A 21,713-nucleotide genomic window follows, 5' to 3' on the forward strand; every position below is an offset into this window, starting at 1 on the left:
AAGGCAGTAAGAGATATATACAAATTAGTTATTTTTGTTTGTTATTTTGTCTCCATTGTCTCCTGAAGCTAAATCCCCAGTTATATTATAAATTATTATGTTATTTTCAATAAATATAGTTTCACTTTTCCATAAAAAAAGAAACCTTATCATTTCGGTTTATTTTTGTCATGATACGTCCGTTGACCTCAACGGAACCCTACGGACACCCAATTTTCACTTTGAGTGGGATGGGCGGAAGTGTTGGTTTCGTGATGACGTCAAAATTTGAATTGAACAAATTTACGATTGGGCCCATAAATTAACAATTTGATAAGTGCCATAAAGATGTTTTATTGTTGATCACAGATTTCTTTGATATTGTTGCATGACAGGTAATTCGACATGTCCTTGTGGGTTTTGATGGGCTGTCACTTGGGTCCTGCATATAGGCAACCCAAATGGGGCCCAGAAAAATGTGTCCATCAGCTCCACATGAGCCTTGTGTATGTTACCCACAGGGGCACATGAGGGTCCACAGTGGACTCCTGGAATATAATCTGTATGTTACCTAGCAGAAAGAGTAGCCTACCTAAAAAAACACTTACAGATATCTTACAGTGACAATGACTAAAATTCACAATCCACCCATTCCAAAAAGACTTGAGTAAAAGTGTTAGAGTATCTTATTTTATCAGTACTAAAGTACTTTATTCACACTGAATTTAGGCTCAGTGATAGTCGTTACCTGCTGTAGAGGCAGAGCACTGTTATTCCTCTGAGAAGGTTTCAGCCCTTGAGGAGATCCCCGTCCATTTTTGTGTCTCAGTTCTGCACTTCACTTTAGTAAGTCAATCATCTGATCACCTGCTTGTCTCTAATGGACGTCACCGCTGTAGAGAAGCATGAATCACGTGACACAAATAATCAACGATGTCCAGTAGGGGCCAACAGACAAAAGAGGAAAAGAGTCTCTTCTTTCTAAATGCAAAAACAACAAACCTTCATAATAAGTGTGAAATAACCAGATAAATAATCCTGTTCCCTAAGTATCTCCAAATACATTTAAACTAACTTCATCATTATTTCTCTTTAGTTATTTTTAGCTCAGTGATGTTGTTCTCTTGTAGATGGAGGGACACTGATATTTCCTTCAGTAGTTATTAATAAACAGTGTTAACCACAGAAAGTCCTTCACTCTGAAGCTAAAGTGCTCGAGTTAAAACAGTCAGTCATTTGGTTGCTGTTGATCTGATGAGCTTCAACACGGTAAGACAAACACATTCATACTTCAATAAAAACTGATGATTATTTCTATAGATGAAGCTCATATAACACATGATTCCTGACATGAGAAATATCTTCTGAACATCTAATGATCAGTTCATTTACACACACTGATGTTGAGCATTAATAATCTTCAGATGAGCAAAGATCTTACTAACACTAAGAGCTGTTTAGAGTGATGAACAGACACTGTTTATGAGTATATGAGTGATGATTTATGCTGTATTATAGATATATTTGATGCTGATGTTGGTCAGAATGGCTCCTGCTCTTCCTCTGATCTTTCTGCTCATGATTCATAGTGAGTCTCTGTTTCATTACATATTTTTAAATGTCATTTTATTTTCAAAGACCCAAAAATGAGCAATAAATGAACAGTTTTCTGTGCTATATTGATGTATTTGCTTTTGAAACAGGAAGTTTGGGTGAGGCGTGTCAATGGGCTTGTCAATTTATAAATATCCAATAGTTTTTAGTTACGTCACAGTCTTGAACATGAATTAGTAATTTTGCACTGTCTAGTCAGTGTCAGGTGGTTTAGGGGAGGGACTTTCTCACTCATCAGAGCATTTGATTGGACAAACATCAGTGTGTCACCAGATCATTAATATTTTTAGCTCATTTTCTCAGATGACAATGTGGAGATATTGTAGAGGTTTATATGTTAAAAAAAAGTTAGCATATAGAAGATCTCAGAGCTGACAGACATTTATTTAAATCCAGAACTCCCATTTTTGATATCATTGATCTTTTTTTAAATGAACATTGAATGTTTTCTTAGTCCTAATTAACTTGTTTGATTATTTAATAATGCAGCATGTTCTTGATTAACTTCCTTGTTGTGTTTTCACTTGTCTTTGTGAGTTTATTTCTGCAACTTCCTTCATCTTTTATCACACTCACTATTCTGAGAAGATTAGCTTATACTATTTCCTGCAATGAGTGACTGCAACATCCACCAATCACAGCGCACTCCATCCCCAGAGTACTGATTACCGCCACCTGCACCTCATCATTGCACCAATCAACAACACTACAAAGAGCACACACACACAGCACTCCATGTCCGGTCTCATTTGCAGATAATCACGTAAATGCTTACCTCAAGGACTCCCTGCTTCATACTTACCAGTCTCCAGCGTATCTCCTTCCCTCTGTGTTCCTAGTGATGGGCAGAGCGAGGCTTCGTGAAACACTGAAGCAGTTGAATCAAATGTGCCGTGATGATTCGAGGCTTCGAAACAATCTGACACTTGACTCCACGGTGACCCCTAGTGGTCAAAAGAGTGTAAATGCAACAAAACTCAAACTAAACATGCAGTAAAAACGTACTCGGTTACTAACGTAACCTCGGTTCCCTGAGATACGGAACGAGTACTGCGTATGGGGAAAGGTCTCCTTTTTCCCCGTTACTGAAGCCTTTTTCAATAACGCAGTGTAACTGCATCGTCATTGGTTCACTCATAGACAAGTTGTTGAACCAATGACGGCGCGGCATAGCCGCTCGGCCTATGGCGACAAAGCCCGCGAATATTCCCGCCGAAATGGGCGGGGTAGCTATATAAGCAGGCGCGTCGCCATAGGATTTCAGGTCATTCGACTGAAGCGACGACACTGAAGCCGCAGCCTCGTGGCACGGCATGTAACGCAGTACTCGTTCCGTATCTCAGGGAACCGAGGTTACGTTAGTAACCGAGTACGTTCCCCTTTCGATACTTCACTCGTACTGCGTATGGGGAACGAATTCAACCGCGCCGTGCCACGGCAGGGAACGACTGGACTTGTCTTGGACACCGCGAGGGAACCAGAGGACAAGTGAGAAGGCTGGAGCCGTCGAACCCTTGTTACACTACTAAAAGGGGAGTTAACTCCCAGAGTGGCATGAAGCGGAGCTCAATAGAGGCCGCTGGATCATACCGAGATGACCGAGCTTGTAAGGTCGGGACATCCAAATGATAAAAACTGACAAAAGTGGACGGCGAGGACCAGCCGGCTGCCTCACAGATGTCTTTAATCAAAACTCCACTAGACCAGGACCAAGAGGAAGCAATTCCTCTAGTGGAGTGGGCTCTAACTCCTATGGGGCAGTTGAGGCCCATAGAGGAGTAACAAAGAGTGATAGCATCGACTATCCGACACGCAAGACGTTGCTTTGAGACTGAAGACCCTTTGGTGCAGCCACCAAAGCAGATAAAGAGCTGATCGGATTGCCGGAAAGGCTGTGATCGCTCAACGTAGGTCCTTAATGCCCTGACGGGGCAGGCCAATTCCAGCTCTCGCTTGTCCGACGAGGGAGGAAGCACTGAGAGGGAAATGACCCGTGCTCTGAATGGAGTCAAGACCACCTTAGGGACGTAGCCATGCCTAGGTTTCAAAACGACTTTGGAGTCGTTGGGCCCGAACTCAAGGCATGCAGGGCTCACGGAGAGGGCCTGCAAGTCACCAACTCGCTTAACCGATGCTAGTGCAAGTAGCAGAGCGGTTTTGAGCGTCAGGGGCCTGAGGTCAGCTGAACGCAGTGGCTCAAAGGGAGGCCCTTTAAGAGCTCTGAGGACCAAAGAGAGGTCCCAGGTGGGAACAGTGAGAGGACGAGGAGGATTTAATCGCCTAGAACCTCTCAAGAAACGCACCAGGAGGTTGTTTCGTCCCACTGACTGGCCAGCAATAGGAGCGTGAAACGCTGCAATGGCTGCTACGTAAACTTTGAGCGTTGAAGGTGTGAAACCCAGACTCAAACGCTCCTGGAGAAAAGACAGTATCGGAGATACGTCACACTCCACTGGGTCTATGTTGCGTGTAGAACACCAGTCAACAAAGACCGACCATTTCTGGGCGTAGAGGCGTCTCGTGGACGGAGCTCTCAGACCAGAGGTGCAGAGCCCAGAGTTCTGGCTGGGGATGCCAAATCGTCCTGTTCGCCTGAGAGAGGAGGTCCCGTCTCAGGGGGATCGGCCACGGGGCTTTCGTGGAAAGCCTGAACAGCTCTGAGGACCAAACTTGGCTCCTCTAGAGCAGGGCCACCAGGAGGACTCTGTGCTTGTCTTCCCTGATTAATCTGATGATCTGCAAGATCAGAGCAATCGGGGGGAAAGCGTAAAGGAGGGTGCTGGGCCAGACGTGAGCCAGCGCAATGTCCTCCTTCGAGAAATAAATTGGGCAGTGAGAGTTGTCTTCTGAGGCGAAGAGGTCTACCTCTGCCTTCCCGAAGAACTCCCAGATCGTGAGAACTGTCTGGGGGTGGAGCATCCACTCGTCTGAGGGGACATTGCTCCGGGATAGCATATCTGCTCCCAAGTTTGTTCTCCCGGTTGTGTGAGTCACTCTGAGCGACTTAAACCTTGGTAATGCCCATTCCAGAAGACGCTTCGCCAGAGCGCATAAGCGGCTGGACGAAAGACCACCCTGGTGATTTATGTATGACACCATTGTCATGCTGTCCGACTGGACTTAAGACGTTGCGTCCCGTCAGGTGTGTCTAAAAGGCGCGAAGGGCTCGAATCACTGCCAACATCGAGGCAGTTGATGTGCAGATGGCTTCTTCATGAGACCACGAGCCGAAGGCCGGTCTGCCCTTGCAAAGAGCACCCCAACCTGTGTTGGGTGCATCTGTTGAGAGCACCGTTCTTCTGAACACCGCCTATTGGGGTACACCTTGACTGAACCATACAGGGTTCATCCAGGGTTTCAGAGCTGTCTAACAGGCCTGATTGACCCCGAAACGCAGGCGGCCGTGCCGCCAGGCGTGAGGAGGGACCCGGAACTTCAACCAGTATTGCAAAGGCCGCATCCGTAAGAAGGCAGAGCTGCAGAATCGGGAAGGCGGAAGCCATCAGCCCTAGCATTCTCTGGAAGTACTTCAGAGGGAGACAGGCTCTGTTCCTGACCAATGCCGCGAGCTGCTGAATGGCCAGAGCGTGCTCTGGCGATACTACAGCCGTCATACGGGCTGAGTCGAAGACTGCACCCAGGAACATTATACGTTAGCTGGGGAGCAGTGAGCTCTTGGCAAAGTTGACCCTGAGACCCAGACACTCCATGTGGCTGAGTAGCACGGATCTGTGATGCTCCAGCTCAGCTCGTGACTGGGCTAGGATGAGCCAGTCGTCGAGAAAATTGAGAACCCGGATTCCCAACTGTCTCAGTGAGGAAAGCGCCACGTTCACGCACTTGGTAAAAGTGCGAGGAGCTAGGGACAGCCCGAATGGAAGGACCAAATATTGGCAAGCCACGCCTTCAAATGCGAATCTCAAGAATCGCCTGAGATGGGGGGCTATCTGGATGTGAAAGTATGCATTTTTCAGGTCCAGCAAGCAGAACCAGTCCCCGGGGCAAACCTGCGCGAGGATCTGCTTCAGCGTTAACATCTTGAACTTCCATCTCATGAGGGAAAGGTTCAGGAGTCTGAGGTCTAAGATGGATCTAAGACCGCCATCACTCTAGGGAATGAGGAAGTAATGGCTGTAAATCGCTCTCTGAGGGGAGACCATTTCTATAGGCCCCTTCTCGAACAGAGACATCACTTCGGCTCGGAGGACGTGAGCGTCGTCCGTGTTTACTGAAGTGGGAAGCACCCCGCAAAAACGCAGGGGTCTGCGAGCAAACTGGAGCGAGTAGCCTTGAGATATTATCCCCAGAACCCACTTGATACTCCGGGGATGGCCTGCCAGGCCCGCGTGACAAGGGGTTGAATGGTGCCGGTTGGCGGGCCGCTGGAAGGGGGCCTGCATACCGGCTAGTTTTTAGAAATGCTCATGCATCCTCATGAACGTGGCTTGCGGGGTGAAACCGGCAAACGACACGCTGAGAAACTCAGTAAACAGATATATGCTTCTTGGAAAAATATACATGTGTCCCACCTGAGTCAGGGGAGAGCATCAAGATATATTCCACAGAGCGGTGTCGGAAGTGAGACCGCTCTACCTCAATGAACATGGCTTGCAGGGCAGAGCCAGCAAGTCACATGAACAGAGGTCCAGCATAATGAGCATGTTAGTTCCACCAAGCACAAGTGAGCATTGAGCTCGCTTTCAGTGAGCGCATACATCCTCATGAACGTGGCTTGCAGGGGCAGGGCCGGCAAACGACACGCAGAGAGACTGGAATAATATGCTACATCAACTGATATGCTGAATATAAATAACATAGGTCTCACCTAAGACAGGTGAGAGTGTCGTTATATTTCTCAAAGGACGCTTGCAGGGCAGAACCGGCAAGCAACGCGCTGAGAAATTCAGCAAACTCGGCAGAAATACGCTGTATCAACTGTATATATACACATATATATATATAACATGTCTCACCCGAGACAGGGGGAGAGCGACATGTTATATTTCTCAATGAAGCGGCTTGCGGGGCAGAACCGGCAAGCAACGCATAGAAAAACTACAGAATCAGCTCCATTAATACAGTATAAAAACATGTTTCTCGCCCGAGTCGGGGGAGAAGGTCACGTTATATTTCTCAATCGACGCGGCTTGCGGGGCGGAACCGGCGAGCGACGCGCATTGAGATAAGGAAAAATACACTCACACAAATAGAAAATGTATCATGAGTCTCGCCTAAGTCAAGAGCATCATGTCAAATTCAGCTGAGAGATTGTTAACTTCTGCAAAAATCTGCTATATAAACTGAATGTTTATAACATGGGAGTCACCCAAGAGGGGGAAAAGTGACATGTTATATTTCTCAAACGCGGCTCGCGGGCAGAACCGGCGAACAACGCATAGAGAAGACTGAGTGCATACAGCAGAAAGATGCTCCATTAAATTAAGCATATAACATGTTTCTCACCCAAGCTAGGGAAGAAAGACATGTCATATATCTGAATTAACGCGGCTCGCGGGGGAGGGACCGGCGAGCGACGCACATAGGGAGAAATAAACTCACTCAGATAGAAAATGTATCACGAGTCTCGCCTAAGTCAGGGGAGAGCATCATGTCAAATTGAGCTGAGAGGGCGAGAGCTCGCATCCTCAACGAGCGCGGTTTGCGGGGGAGGACCCGGCAAATAACGCGTTCGGAGACGGCATTTGAAGCAAACGCCAGCAAGAAAGTAGAAAAATAAGCTCTGTACTCACCTGACGGAAGACGGCAGGGAATAAGCTGAATGCTCTCAGATGCTGAAGGCGGCACGAGGGCGGCGCGGTGAACAGCTGCTAGAGAACGAAGATCCGCGGAGCGATTGGCTCTGCATGTGCCACAGTTGTGGCGCGGCATTGAGGCAACGCCGCCGCCATGAAAACGGCGATTGTAGCTCTTTTAGAGCAGCGAGAGCCGCTGGGAAAGCTCTTTTAGAAAGCGGCGTTAAGCCGCGGGAAAAGCTCTTTGAACGGCGCCGGATGGCGGCAGGAGACGCGCTGAGAGGCGGCCGGAAGCGGGAAGCGGGCGGCTCGAGAGCGGCGCTCGAAGCGGCAGTCTGCGAGGGCGCCGGCGCTGTCTTCGTTCGGCGGTCTCAGCTCAGTCCGCTGCGGGAGCCTCTTCAACGGCGGCGAGAACTTCTCCCAGGCGAGCTTCTTCCAGGCGGCGAAGGCTTCAGCCGGAGATCAGCGAAGAGTGATATGAAGTCGTCGCTGAAGGAGAGAGAACTGAAATCCTATGGCGACGCGCCTGCTTATATAGCTACCCCGCCCATTTCGGCGGGAATATTCGCGGGCTTTGTCGCCATAGGCCGAGCGGCTATGCCGCGCCGTCATTGGTTCAACAACTTGTCTATGAGTGAACCAATGACGATGCAGTTACACTGCGTTATTGAAAAAGGCTTCAGTAACGGGGAAAAAGGAGACCTTTCCCCATACGCAGTACGAGTGAAGTATCGAAAGGGAACACCTTTTACAAATCTATTGCAAATGTTTTATTGAAAGTAAAATCTATTAAATGCAATTAACTAATTCTCTAATAAGATTAGGCTACATATAGAGTGACTGTATATCTGTTCTTTTATCAATTTTCAAGGCTTGTTTCTCTGTTCCATGGCTCAAGCTAAACAGGCCAATAAGGGATTAATAACTACCATTATTCATTTTAATTATTCTAATGTCTAATTAAAACATCTACAAATTTATAAAACTGATCAGAGATCAGGTAAAACCCATTGACACTTGTTCAATGCTTCTCAGTGAATCTGCATGATTCATGGGTTAACTTTATCATCGCCCTCTACCGGTGAACCACTGAAATTTCGAACTGTTTTGAAATGTTTCGAAACAGTGATGACGTAATGAAGCCTCGTTTACTAAAATCACATGACTTTGGCAGTTTGATACACGCTCCGAATCACTGATTCGAAACAAATGATTCATGAAGCTTCGGAGCTTCATGAAGCATGTGTTTTGAAATCGGCCATCACTATGTGTTCCTTGTCTCCTGTGTGTGAGTGCTCAACCTGTCTCCAGCGATCTCCAGCTCCAGCGTGTTCACGGACTTCCATTTAAGCGGCAAAGCATTAAAGTGGGCTGATTCCATCTGGTCACAACACGGTGCAGTCACGCAATCATATCCTGCGTTTATTTCCCATTTCCGGGAGGTGTTCGGAAAACAGATTACAGATTTGTCTGCTGGAGAGAAACTCTACAATCTTAAACAAGAGTCTATGTCTATTTATGATTATGGGTATTTATGATTATTTCAGGACGCTTGCTGCTGTTAGCGGATGGAACGAACAAGCTCTGATAACCACATATCGTCAAGGATTGGAACCTCGGGTATGGCTGCATCTTGCTGCATACGAGGATTCCATCGGCCTCGAGAAGTTCATCCAGCTTTCCATCCACTGCGCCACTCGTATGCAGGCGTGCCTCCAAGAGCACCAGGACCAGTCTCTTCCCAACATGCTCCTCTTCCGATCCGAACCCGTCAGCTCCCCAGAACCAGCCAACGAACCTATGGAGAAAATTCTTGTTTAACTCCTTCTGAGCGCCATCGTCGGCTGACCCTGAACCTGTGCTTGTATTGTGGCGCTACCGGGCATGCGATTGCGGCGTGCCCCACACGACCTTCTCGACCCATGGTGAGTGCCATAATCCCTTCTATTCAGAAAATGAAACCACTCACCACTGTCGTCAATCTTACTTCCGCTGATATCTCCCTTACAGTGGTTGCGCTCCTCGACTCAGGGTCAGCCGGCAACTTCGTCTCCGGCGCCCTCTGCCGGCAGCTTCGCCTCAAGACCTCTCCGTCTCCGATCTACCAGATCAACTCCATAACTGGCAAACCTCTCAGCCTTAAGCATGTCTGTACAGTCAAGCTGCTCAAGCTGCAAGTAGGACTTCTACATCAAGAGAAATTACATCTGCTGGTTCTGGAGGATTCCACCGGTGGCATGGTTCTAGGGCGCCCCTGGTTGGAGCAGCACAATCCCACCATCTCCTGGAAAACAGGCGAAATCCTGAAGTGGGGCGACACCTGTTTCTCTTGATGTCTAGCTGAACTGCCTGTACCATGAACTCCTCCTTCTGAACTCCCCCTCTGTGCAACATCCATCGAGAGCCGAATAGAGAAACGTTCCATTGACATTTCCAAATGTTACGCCCCTTTCAGTGATGGCTTATGCCCTCAAAGTGCTTCCAAGCTGCCTCCACACCGGCCATGGGACTGTGCCATCGATCTGCTTCCGGGTGAACCAGTGCCAAAGGGTAAGATCTACCCATTATCCATCCCGGAGGAGAAGGCCATGGAGGATTACATCAAGGAGGCCCTCGCTCAAGGATACATCCGGCCGTCTACTTCCCCTGCTGCTTCCAGCTTCTTCTTCGCGGCTAAAAAGGACGGAGGCTTGCGGCCCTGTATCGACTATCGCTCACTCAACAAGAGAACCGTAAAATTCAGATATCCCCTTTCTCTCGTCACAGCTGCCCTGGAACATCTTCGTGGTGCCACTGTGTTCACGAAGCTGGACCTCCGCAGCGCGTACAACCTCATCCAGATACGTGAGGGGGACGAGTGGAAGACTGCCTTCATTACTCCTGCTGGCCACTATGAATACCTCGTGATGCCGTATGGCCTGGTCAATGTCCCCTCCATATTCCAGGACTTCACCCATGAGGTGCTCCAGGAGTTTCTCCGTCGCTTCGTCCTAGTATACATCGACGACATATTCATCTACTCTCGGAGCCAGGCCGAACATCGCCGACACTTTGCGGAGGTCCTAACCCACCTTTGTCAATTCCACCTGTTCCTCAAAGCGGAAAAGTGCTCCTTCCATCAGCCTACGGTGTCATTCCTGGGATACATCATCAACCACAGTGGCATCCGGATGGACGAGAGGAAGGTGGAATCCATCACAACCTGGCCAGAACCCTCAACCATCAAAGCATTACAACGCTTCCTTGGATTTGCAAACTTCTACCGCCGGTTTATCAAGAACTACAGCTCCATCACCCATCCTCACACCAGTCTCCTAAGAAACAAGCCCAAGTCTCTGTCCTGGACTCCAGCAGCCACCAACACCTTCAACTGCCTCAAGGAAGCCTTCACCACCGCTCCCTTACTCGTCCACCCTGTTCCAGAGCTGCCCTTCATCATAGAGGTGGATGCCTCTACCACAAGTGTGGGAGCAGTGTTGTCACAGCAGCAGGGGACGCCAAATAGACTCCATCCATGCGCCTTCTCCCGCAAGCTCAGCCCGACAACTACGACATTGGTGACCGGGAACTCCTCACTGTGAAGCTTTCTCTGGAAGAGTGGAGGCATTGGCTGGATAGAGCCAAACATGCGTTCCTGGTCCTTACAGATCATAAAAACCTAGAATATGTCTGTGCTGCCAAAAGGTTGAATCCAAGACAAGCTCGTTGGGCCATGTTCTTCTCTCGGTTCAAATACACCATTTCCTATTGACCTGGTTCAAAGAATATAAAAGCAGATGCTCTCTCCCGTCTCCATGCTCCTGAAGAGAAAACGGAAGAACCTGAGCCAATCATCCCGAGCTCACTCATTGTAAGCCCCATCACTTGGTCAGAAGAGACCATTCCCTCCTCCAATGCCTCCACAAACCCTCCGCCGGGCTGTCCACCTGGCTTTCTTTACATCACCCGGACACGACGCACTCCAACCATCCACTCAGCTCACACATCACTAGGCACTGGTCACCCGGGGGTCAATGAAACCCTCTCGTTGCTGAAAGAATGCTTCTGGTGGTCAGGGCTGGCAGCCGTACATGCAGAAGGTACATGCAGGGCTGTCGGGAGTGCGCCATGTCCAAAAGTCCACGTCATCTGCCAGCTGGGAAACTCCTTCCTCTGCCCATTCCCAACCGACCTTGGTCACACCTAGGGGTGGATTTCATAACGGACCTTCCTGCTTCCGATGGAAATACCTGCATCCTAGTCATCATAGATTGTTTCTCCAAATCTTGTTGTCTCATTCCACTAAGAGGATTACCAACTGCCATGGAAACGGCAGAAATGCTCTTCAACCACTTATTCCATTATTTCGGAATACCAGAGGACATTGTATCGGACAGAGGACCCCAATTCATCTCTAGAGTATGGAAAGCCTTCCACTCACTCCTAGGTGTGGCCGTCAGTCTGACATCGGGGTACCATCCGCAGTCGAACGGGCAGACGGAGAGGAAGATCCAGGAGATCGGCCGCTTCCTCCGTACCTTCTGTCATGACCACCAGGACTCTAGGAACAAGCTTTTTGGGTTGGGCCGAGTACGCCCAGAACTCTCTCCGGCAGTCGACTACAGGACTCACCCCACTCCAGTGCGTACTCGGTTACCAACCCCCACTGTTCCCCTGGACCGGGGAACCATCTAACGCTCCGGCGTGACATCAGACTGCGTCTGCCCTGCAAGAAGCTGAGTCCCAGATTCATTGGCCCATTTCCCATTGTCAAGCAGATCAACCCGGTCACATACCAACTCCAACTTCCACAAGGGTATCGTATTCACCCAACTTTCCACGTCTCACTCCTCAAGCCTTATCACCCTTCTGTTCTCTCCACAGGGCCTGACTTGACTCCCGCCGAACCCCCCTTCCACTCATCCTGGAAGACGGTGCAGCATACGAGGTCTGTGAGATCTTGGACTCCCAACGTCGTGGTGGTCAGCTGGAGTACTTGGTCGATTGGGAAGGTTACGGCCCTGAGGAACGCTCCTGGGTTCCAAGAAACGACATCCTTGTTCCCAACCTACTTCAAACTTTCCATGACAGTCACCCTGATAGACCGGCACCGCGGGGAAGAGGACGATCACCACGGCGTCGGGGTCCTCGGCCCTCAGGAGCCCTCAGGGTACTGTCACAGACACGTCAGGTTCCAACATCCACCAATCACAGCGCACTCCATCCCCAGAGTACTGATCACCACCACATGCACCTCATCATTGCACCAATCAACAGCACTACAAAGAGCACACACACACAGCACTCCATGTCCGGTCTCGTTTGCAGATACTCACGTAAATGCTTACCTCAAGGACTCCTTGCTTCATACTTACCAGTCTCCAGCGTATCTCCTTCCCTCTGTGTTCCTCGTCTCCTGTGTGTGAGTGCTCAACCTGTCTCCAGCGATCTCCAGCTCCAGCGTGTTCACGGACTTCCATATCTGAAAAGGAAAAGGACAGTAACTATCTCCATTCAACTCATATATCCATCTACTATTCCATCTCTGCTTACCTGCTTACTGCATTCTGCTCAACTGGTGTCAATAAACTACCATTACCTGTTTACATCTGTGTCTGACTCCTGTGTACCGTAACAGTTTTCAAGTAGAAAAAAATAATAAGTATTTTACATTGGCTTTGAACGCGGCTCAACCAATCAGAATCAAGGACTGGAACAATCTGTTTTATGACAACATGTTCATCTTGATGAATTCTGTGTTTCAGGGGTTTCTAGTGCTGGTTGGGGTGTGAGTTACAGTCCTTCACACATCTGTGCACTAAAGAACTCATCAGTGATAATGAACTGCACTTATGCATACCCTACTGGATATCAGATCGAGAAAGTGTTTTGGACCAAAGGCCCTGTACAAGAGGGTGTAGAGCTTCTAGATCTGTCTAATGACCCTGAATACAGTCAGAGGCTTCAGTATCTGGGAGATAAACAGCAGATCTGCACCATGAGACTGAGTCATGTGACACTGAAGGATTCATGCATGTACTACTTCAGATTCATCACTAATAAAGATAATATGAAATGGACTGGTGTTCCAGGAGTGACTCTTACTGTCACAGGTGACTTTCATGAGGTTTCTCTCTTCTTCTGAGCATCATGTTGAATAATAATGTAGAAAACTAGCTCAAATATGAATAATTAATCATAACTAGTTATAATTAATTATAAATATTTGGATCAGTTAATAAAATTATCTATTACATTCAATTAACTTGTTTGGCCAAATAACCCTGTGTTATTTGTTTATTAATTCTAAGAAGTGTTCATTTCCAGTTTATGGGAAATAACAGTTTTATTGTACAGTACTAGAGCATAGTCAGTTTAGTTCTAACAGGCCCTTTTTTGAAAGGGGTAAGGATACTAACTGTATCAAATAATGAGACTAAGTTTGATACTTGCATGCCCCTCCAAGTTGAATTAAAACTGTCCTGATTTGTGGAGGCTACCGTTGAATCGTTGCTGATATTGTCTTGATGAAACAGAACCAGTTGGATTCAGAGGATCTTTGGTGAATGAATGGAATGTCTAGGCCGAGGCCTGGCACAAGCTCGGGGTTCCTTAGAAGCTTCTAGTACAGCATCATCTTGACATCAGCGTTTTTTAAGTAAAAGAGAAGAGAGAGTTTGATCTTGTGATCAGTGCATATAAGGGGTGAAGAAGTTACACCGTCTTGAGATGTCTGAGCCAATAAGCAATTGCCCCCTCGGAGGGAACTTTACGAGTCTTTGTGACTTTGGCAGGATATTAGCATAAAACACTGGATTGGCTGAATGAGAGAAGAACCGGTAACGCTTTAGATTACAGCCCGGAAAGTACTGCGTAATTACAATGAATTTACAGCATAACTTTCAATAATTATAGTGTAACTATACAGTAAGTATGTGTAAGTATAGGGGAACAATATGTAAAGTATTGGGAATAAAGGGGTAACAACAAGGAAAATAACAAATTATTTATACTGTAAATATTTTATAACTAAGGGGTAAATATGACATTACTGGCCGTAAATTAAAGTGGAGCTTGTTACCCTCTTATTTCATGTAGTTACAGGGTAAGTATGACATTACGGGCCGTAAATTAAAGTGGAGCTTGTTACCCTCTTATTTCATGTAGTTACAGGGTAAGTATGACATTACGGGCCGTAAATTAAAGTGGAGCTTGTTACCCTCTTGTTTCATGTAGTTACAGGGTAAGTAATTAATAAAATGCAAACAATCTGATATCACTGACTCCGAAACCTTTATTTGAAAAACAACTTTATTAAAAACAGGTCTACAACACTTATTAATAATTTTTTTAAATCAACTTTTCATTTCAAACTCTAAAGTCCTGACAGAAAGTAACAAGTTTTGTCCATTTTTTGGTTGTTGTTGTTTCTCGCTTGGCTTCCTCCTGCTCTTGTTTCTCAGCTGATGAATCTTAAGAAGGAATCCCGTTGCTATTCTGTATTATAAGAAAATACAGTACACCCCGAAATTTTCTCATGGTTTAGGCTATTCATCTTTTCGCTTCTGACCAACTGTCACCAGCGCCTGCTTGAGAGTTAACTTCGCGTTCGATGAAGCATATTGAAGTGAGCAACGTGAAGCTTTCATGGCGTTCCACACGAATGGCGTTTCACACGAATCTCCCGCGAGAACTGCCGTCTCTGTTATTCTGTCTTGTTTGTTTCTCGTTCTCATTAACTGTTATTCTGTGTATTTTGTTGTGAGCATTACTAAAAAAAAAACTTAAAAAAAAAAAAAAAACACTGACGGCATCCAACATCTGCGTGAGTTTACGCTACGTCACGCTTCAAGTTACGTCAAGCATGAACTCTCAACCCTCGCATGCACGCGCAGAAGACAGCTGGTCGAAAGTTTTAAAAATATTAAAATATATGGTATTTTTCTTACAAATACGTATCGTTTCACTTCAGAAGACATCGATTCATCCATTGGGGTCGTATGGATTACTGTAGTTAATGCTGTTTGTGCTGTTTGATGCTTCGACTTTAGGAACACGTGAGCTTGCATTATAAAGCGTTCCCAGATGATTTATTTTTTTCCTAAAATCCTTTTTGTGTTCATCTTAAGAAGGTCGTATACATCTCAGATGGCATGAGGGTAAATGATGAGTACATTTCCGGGTGTACTGTATTTTTTAAATACAGAATAGCAAATGGGATTCCCTCTTAAGATTCATCAGTGGAAAGAAAGAAAAAGAGGAACAAGAGGAGGAGGAAGCCAAGTAAGAGAAACGAATAAGAAGTGTTGTAACTTTAAATCTGTTTTGAAATAAGTTGTTTTTCAAATAAAGTTTTCCAAGTGATATGACTGTTTGCGTTTTTATTTATTTATTTATTTATTTTATTATTTTTTTTTTATTAATTACTTACCCTGTAACTACATGAAACAAGAGTGTAACAAGCTCCACTTTAATTTACGGCCCGTAATGTCATACTTACCCTGTAACTACATGAAATAAGAGGGTAACAAGCTCCACTTTAATTTATGGCCCGTAATGACATACTTACCCTGTAACTACATGAAATAAGAGGGTAACAAGCTCCACTTTAATTCACGGCCCGTAATGTCATACTTACCCTGTAACTACATGAAATATGAGGGTAACAAGCTCCACTTTAATTTACGGCCCATAATGTCATACTTTCAATACAATACAATAATACAATGTTTATTTATATAGCACATTTAAAACAACCGAAGTCGACCAAAGAGTATGCAAAAAAAGAACAGTCAACAGGGTTACAAACAATAAGACAATCTATAGAACAAACACTGTAAAATGGATGAGGTGTATTAAAATATACGATCATTGCACAGCAAGTCAGGAGATGTTGAATGCCAAGGAGAAATAAGTTTTAAGAGTAGACTTAAAAATAGACAGAGTGGTAGCAGCTCGAATTTGAATTGGAAGACTATTCCACTACTTACCCTGTAACTACATGAAATAAGAGGGTAACAAGCTCCACTTTAATTTACAGCCCGTAATGTCATATTTACCCCTTAGTTATATGTCATAAGTACCCCTTAGTTATAAAATATTTACAGTATAAAATAATTTGTTATTTTCCTGGTTGTTACCCCTTTATTCCCAATACTTCATATATTGTTCCCCTATACTTACACATACTTACTGTATAGTTACACTATAAATAGTGAAAGTTACACTGTAAATTTGTTGTAATTACGCAGTACTTTCCGGGCTGTAATCTAAAGTGTTACCGAAGAACCTTCTAGATTCTTATAATACTAACATGCCACAGAGTAACATAAATTACCAAATAGGAAATGAAAGTTGGAGTCCGTAGATACCAAACATGCTACCAATGTGATTCCAGTTAACTATAAATTGCAGCTCTGGAATATTAATACCAAAATGGTTCAAAAGAGAAAATTAATACATAGAATAAACCCTATAAAATGAAAGTCATGAGATGGGAAACTTGGATACATGTTTATACATTTCCCAAGTGGTTATATAGGATAATACATAGGATTAAGAGAGTTTATTTGTCCTCCTCAGGAAGAATGAGTCACTGGGCTCTACAACCTTCTTTCTGATCGTAAAAGTACCATATATCTGTAACAGGACACCTAGTTCTGCCTGTAGTTTAGCTACATTTGGGATGCTGGTTGCAGTTTTAGGGGGATGGGTTCACAGAACTTTGATAGAGTGAGTTTATGGGTAATTCATTAAATATAATGAATAATTGTGTGCCTGATTTGTCCAAACACTACAATAATCAGCGTATGACAGCAGCACTAGATATACTGTGTGTGTTGTGTTCAGATCTTCAGGTGGAGTCTCCTGAGAGAGTGACAGAGAGAGATTCAGTCCGTCTGACATGTAAAAGCAGCTGCACTCTGACTGACAGAGCAACATTCATCTGGTACAGAAACTCACAGCCATTAACTGAGAGAAGAGACAGAAACAATGAACTCCTGCTGCAGTCAGTCAGAAGAGAGGATGCAGGCAGATATAGCTGTGCTGTACACGGACACAATCACATCTCTCCTGCTGTTCAGCTCAGTGTCATGTGTGAGTATTTGGTCTTGTTTAAGTTGAAAAGCTAGCAGAGTTTAGGATTGGGATGGGCAACATCAGTCCTGCATCAGTCCTGAAACTGTTTTTTTTTTTTTTTTTTTTTTTTTACTTTTTTTTCTGATAATTGATCAGTAAATTAGAATTTGAATCAGTGTTAATCAATGATAATCAATCATGATATTTACATCCACTTACATTGGATAAATAAATGTATACTGACATCACATTCTTTTATCTGGTACTTGGAGGCTTTCAGCAGGAATAGAGTAATATTTAATTTCAAACAGCCTTCGCATACAAGACTTGGCTACTTTTCCTATGTTTGCCATGTGAACACACACACACACACACAAACACGCACATACGCACACACACACACACACACACACACACACACACACACACACACACACACACACACACACACACACACACACACACACACACATAAAAGAAAATGTTAATTGTTTGGGAAAAAAAAAAAAAAAACTCTTTAATTTGGCCTTTGTGGACAGAAATAGGAACTGCATAGGAAATTAAATTATTCCATCACAGATCATAAATCATTGGAGCATGATTAATAATATACCTTGATATACCTCAATATACTGTGATTGTTAGTGTTTTTGTATTTTTCTGTGCTAGACCCTCCAAAGAGCATCTCAGTGTCCATCAGTCCATCTGGTGAAATAGTGTCAGGAGATTCAGTGACTCTGATCTGCAGCAGTGATTCAAACCCTCCTGCAGAAATCAGCTGGTTTAGAGGAAGAACGTTTGTAGGATCTGGAAGAATCTACAGCATCTCAAAGATCAGCTCTGATGACAGTGGAGAATACAAGTGCAAGTCCAAAAATCAACATGGAGAGAAATACTCTGATGCTGTGACTTTAAACATCATGTGTGAGTTAATGACCATTAATAATTGGCTAATTTCTTCTGATCACACAGCTTTTTTGCTACAACAGATGTTTTAAAGACACTGTTACAGCAGCCAAAAAAAAACAAACAAACAAACAAACAAACAAAAAAACAAAAAACAAAACAAAAACAACAACAACAACTAATTTTCACAAATCAAAAGGTGTTCATCAGTAACTGAATTCACACATTTGTTTTCATTCACTGTCCAGTGGACTATATTAGTGAACTAATGTAGGGAATAGTGAATGAGGGTATAGGGTGTGATTTAGAACACAGCCTCTGAGTGTCGACTTTGAGCGATGTTAACTCACATATTCCTGTTGGCTGGCTACTTTTTCAAAAATGTCAAATATTACCCAGAATTCATTGATTTCTACGGTATATTACTGTTTTAATGGAAAACAGAATGTTACTGACAAAATTTAACAGCATTTTTTTTAAACAATGTAGTGGATTAACAATCCCAAAACATGAATATAGAGTTTCTTTTGTCCGTTTTAGACCCTCCCAGGAACGTCTCAGTGTTGATAACTGGATCTGGTGAAATAGTGTCAGGAGATTCAGTGACTCTGATCTGCAGCAGTGATTCAAACCCTCCTGCTCTGAACTTCAGCTGGTTTAAGGAGAATGAAAGCTCAGCTGTTGGATCTGGACAGAGTTTCAGTGCACTACAGAGTGGACGCTTCTACTGTCAGGCTCACAATCAACATGGATCTCAGAGATCAGACGCTGTAACTGTCACAGGTGAAGCTTTTATTAACACACTCCTGTATCTTCACATCATTCATCAGTTTGGAGAGTTAATCATGATGATCTTCCTCTTTCAGTTCATCATGGTGCTGGTATGAATGTGATTGTGATCGCAGCGACATCTGGAGGATTATTCTTCATCATCATCATCATCATCATCTTTATAATGTGAGCACAATAACAAAAAACCCTGCAGTGATTTGATTATTTGAGTATTTTTTAATACATTCATCCATATTCTGTTTATGTCTGTCTTTATAACAGAAAGAAACGAAAGAGTGATAAAACTGAAGATCTCACTGTGAAACAGGTAAATCATTCAGACACATGACTTTACAGAAGCAGAAAATTAATTGATCAAGCTGTTATCTGTGTTTCAGACTGTAAGTGAACAGACTGATGGAAAACTAACATTATCAGTGTTTTTATTAACACAATAATAAAAAAATAAAAACTCTCTTTGTGCAGCGCCCTCAGGTGGAGTGACACATCACCCAAAATTCTGTTTACAATGTGAATTGATGAAATATTACTGAAATATTGATCTAATCTGCTCTAGACTGAGAATCTACACTTCAGATCAAACTGATTTACATCTTAATGAATAATTACTTATTTTCTTGTATTTCAGAATGATCTCTATTCTGACGCGTCACAGAGAGTTTCAGTCCATGACGAGCCTCTTTCTGAACCGTATTCAGTCAATGACGCTCCGTATGCCAGTGTGAAACCAAAGAGATTCAGAGGAAACACTCCTGAATCCAGAGAGACTGAGGAGATCCAGTACGCAACTGTCCAATATCACAGAAAGAAAAAGATGAAGAGATCAGAAGAGAGTGAATGTCAATATGACAATATAAGAGTTCATCAGCCTGATGCTGCCGTGAGGTGAGAAAAATCTAACAAACAAACAAACAAACAAAAAAAAAAAAAAAAAAAAAAAAATTAACCAGCACATCCAGATCATAGCTAACATGATTGTTTCATGGTTGTTGTTTTTTTCTTTTCTGTTTTTAGGCAATCAGTTGTTGAAACTGTGGAAGACGCATCAGTGATCTACAGCAGCGTCAAATGAGTGACAGACCGTCATGAAGCCTGTGTTCAGACATCAATCTGGACTGCTGGGAAATGGAGGATAGGATAGTTGTGCAATAATTTACCCATCTGTTCAAACCACAACCAATACACACAGGTTCAACACCCACATTAAAGGCCTGTTTACACCTGGTAACTTCATGTGTTTTCTCTGCTATCCAATTGTGAATAGACCAGGAGTAAAACACATTCGAGACAGATTTAAATCTGATCACTCTGAAACGCATTCCATTTAAAACTGAACAAGTCTAAATGTATCTGGTTGTTGAAACCACATATGTACATTTTACTCCTCCTAAAATAGCTAAAAAAAAAAAAAAAAATTAAAAAAAAAAAAAAATGTGAGAGTGTGTTATAGGCTAAATAACATGTTATAGTCAGATATGACGGTGTTACTGCATCACCACAGATGAGCAGCTGAGGATCTCTTCGACACGCAGACTGCTGCAAATGAAACTGAAAGTCGCAGACGCTCAACAGACAATCATCTTCATTAAAAGTAATGAGACTAAATGATCTTATCAGTTCTGTTGCTGTGCTCTCTCTTATTGCAGTCTTTGAGTTTGAAATAAGCTGATGATCAATACAATTCCGCTCATATTTGTTGCTTTCAGTGACGTGAACTCCTTTAAATTAAAGATCGGCTTTATATCCATTTTGCAGAGACATTTATGTGGCCAAGTGTAAATGGAGTCGTTGTAGAAATGTGTAACTTTTTATGACAATATTACATTTATTCTAGTTAAATAAAGGATGTTTTGACATGAGCTACCAGCAATAGTCCAGTGATATCTGTACTTCTTATCAGTATTAAATGCATTTCTATAACTAATGTGTGCAAATTATATGGATTGATATTCTATGGATTGATATTCTATGGATTGATATGTGCACATTTAAGAACAAGTACTTTCAGTGTCAAAGCAACATTTTTTGTTGTTTACATGAATACAATAATGGTATCTTTTTAAAAAAACTTGCACATTGAAACCTGTTTTCAGTTTGCCAAAACGCAGTTGTCATGTAAACGAACGGCCCAAAAAGTAAATAAATAAACAATAAATACAAAATCAGTTTTATTTGAAAATGGTGTCATGTAAACACCCTCTTAGTCAGTCTCCTCCTTTGTTAATTAGTCCTACACACATGGGGCCTGTACCATGAAGCCGGATTAGCTGGCTAACCAGGTCAGATTCAGGTTAGTTTGCACCAGTCCTGGGATTTAGGTACCATGAAAGTGCTCCTCACTATAGTAACTTACCCCCTATGGCTAACCTGCTCCAGGGCAGGTTTTGTTCAGGGTAAGAGATCTCAAACCAAACTGGTACCAATCAGATGTGAGCAAAGTGACACTGACAAATCCAATGCAATAAAGCCACTCCCTCAGTTTATCTTCCTCCAAATTAAAGGTCACTATATACTAAAATAATAATAATAATAATAATAATAATAATAATAATAATAATAATAATAATAATAATAATAATAATAATAATTAACAATGAAATTGTCTGGCTT

The 21,713-nt window shown here is 43.7% G+C and overlaps 1 protein-coding gene across 1 annotated transcript; it reads left to right on the top strand.

Annotated features, from left to right (window-relative positions):
* Window positions 1–11,384: 11,384 nt before the first annotated feature.
* Window positions 11,385–20,869, top strand: LOC137032416 (sialic acid-binding Ig-like lectin 5). Its single transcript, XM_067404172.1, has 10 exons — window positions 11,385–11,970; window positions 12,210–12,500; window positions 13,091–13,438; window positions 17,175–17,423; window positions 18,075–18,329; window positions 18,852–19,094; window positions 19,178–19,268; window positions 19,365–19,410; window positions 19,732–19,988; window positions 20,118–20,869. Exons 1-10 carry the CDS (start codon window positions 11,385–11,387, stop codon window positions 20,173–20,175), a joined length of 2,424 nt encoding a protein of 807 aa, XP_067260273.1. The 3' UTR covers window positions 20,176–20,869.
* Window positions 20,870–21,713: the final 844 nt, after the last annotated feature.

This window comes from Chanodichthys erythropterus, chromosome 12, assembly GCF_024489055.1.
Source record: "Chanodichthys erythropterus isolate Z2021 chromosome 12, ASM2448905v1, whole genome shotgun sequence".
Classification (NCBI taxonomy): Eukaryota; Metazoa; Chordata; class Actinopteri; order Cypriniformes; family Xenocyprididae; genus Chanodichthys; species Chanodichthys erythropterus.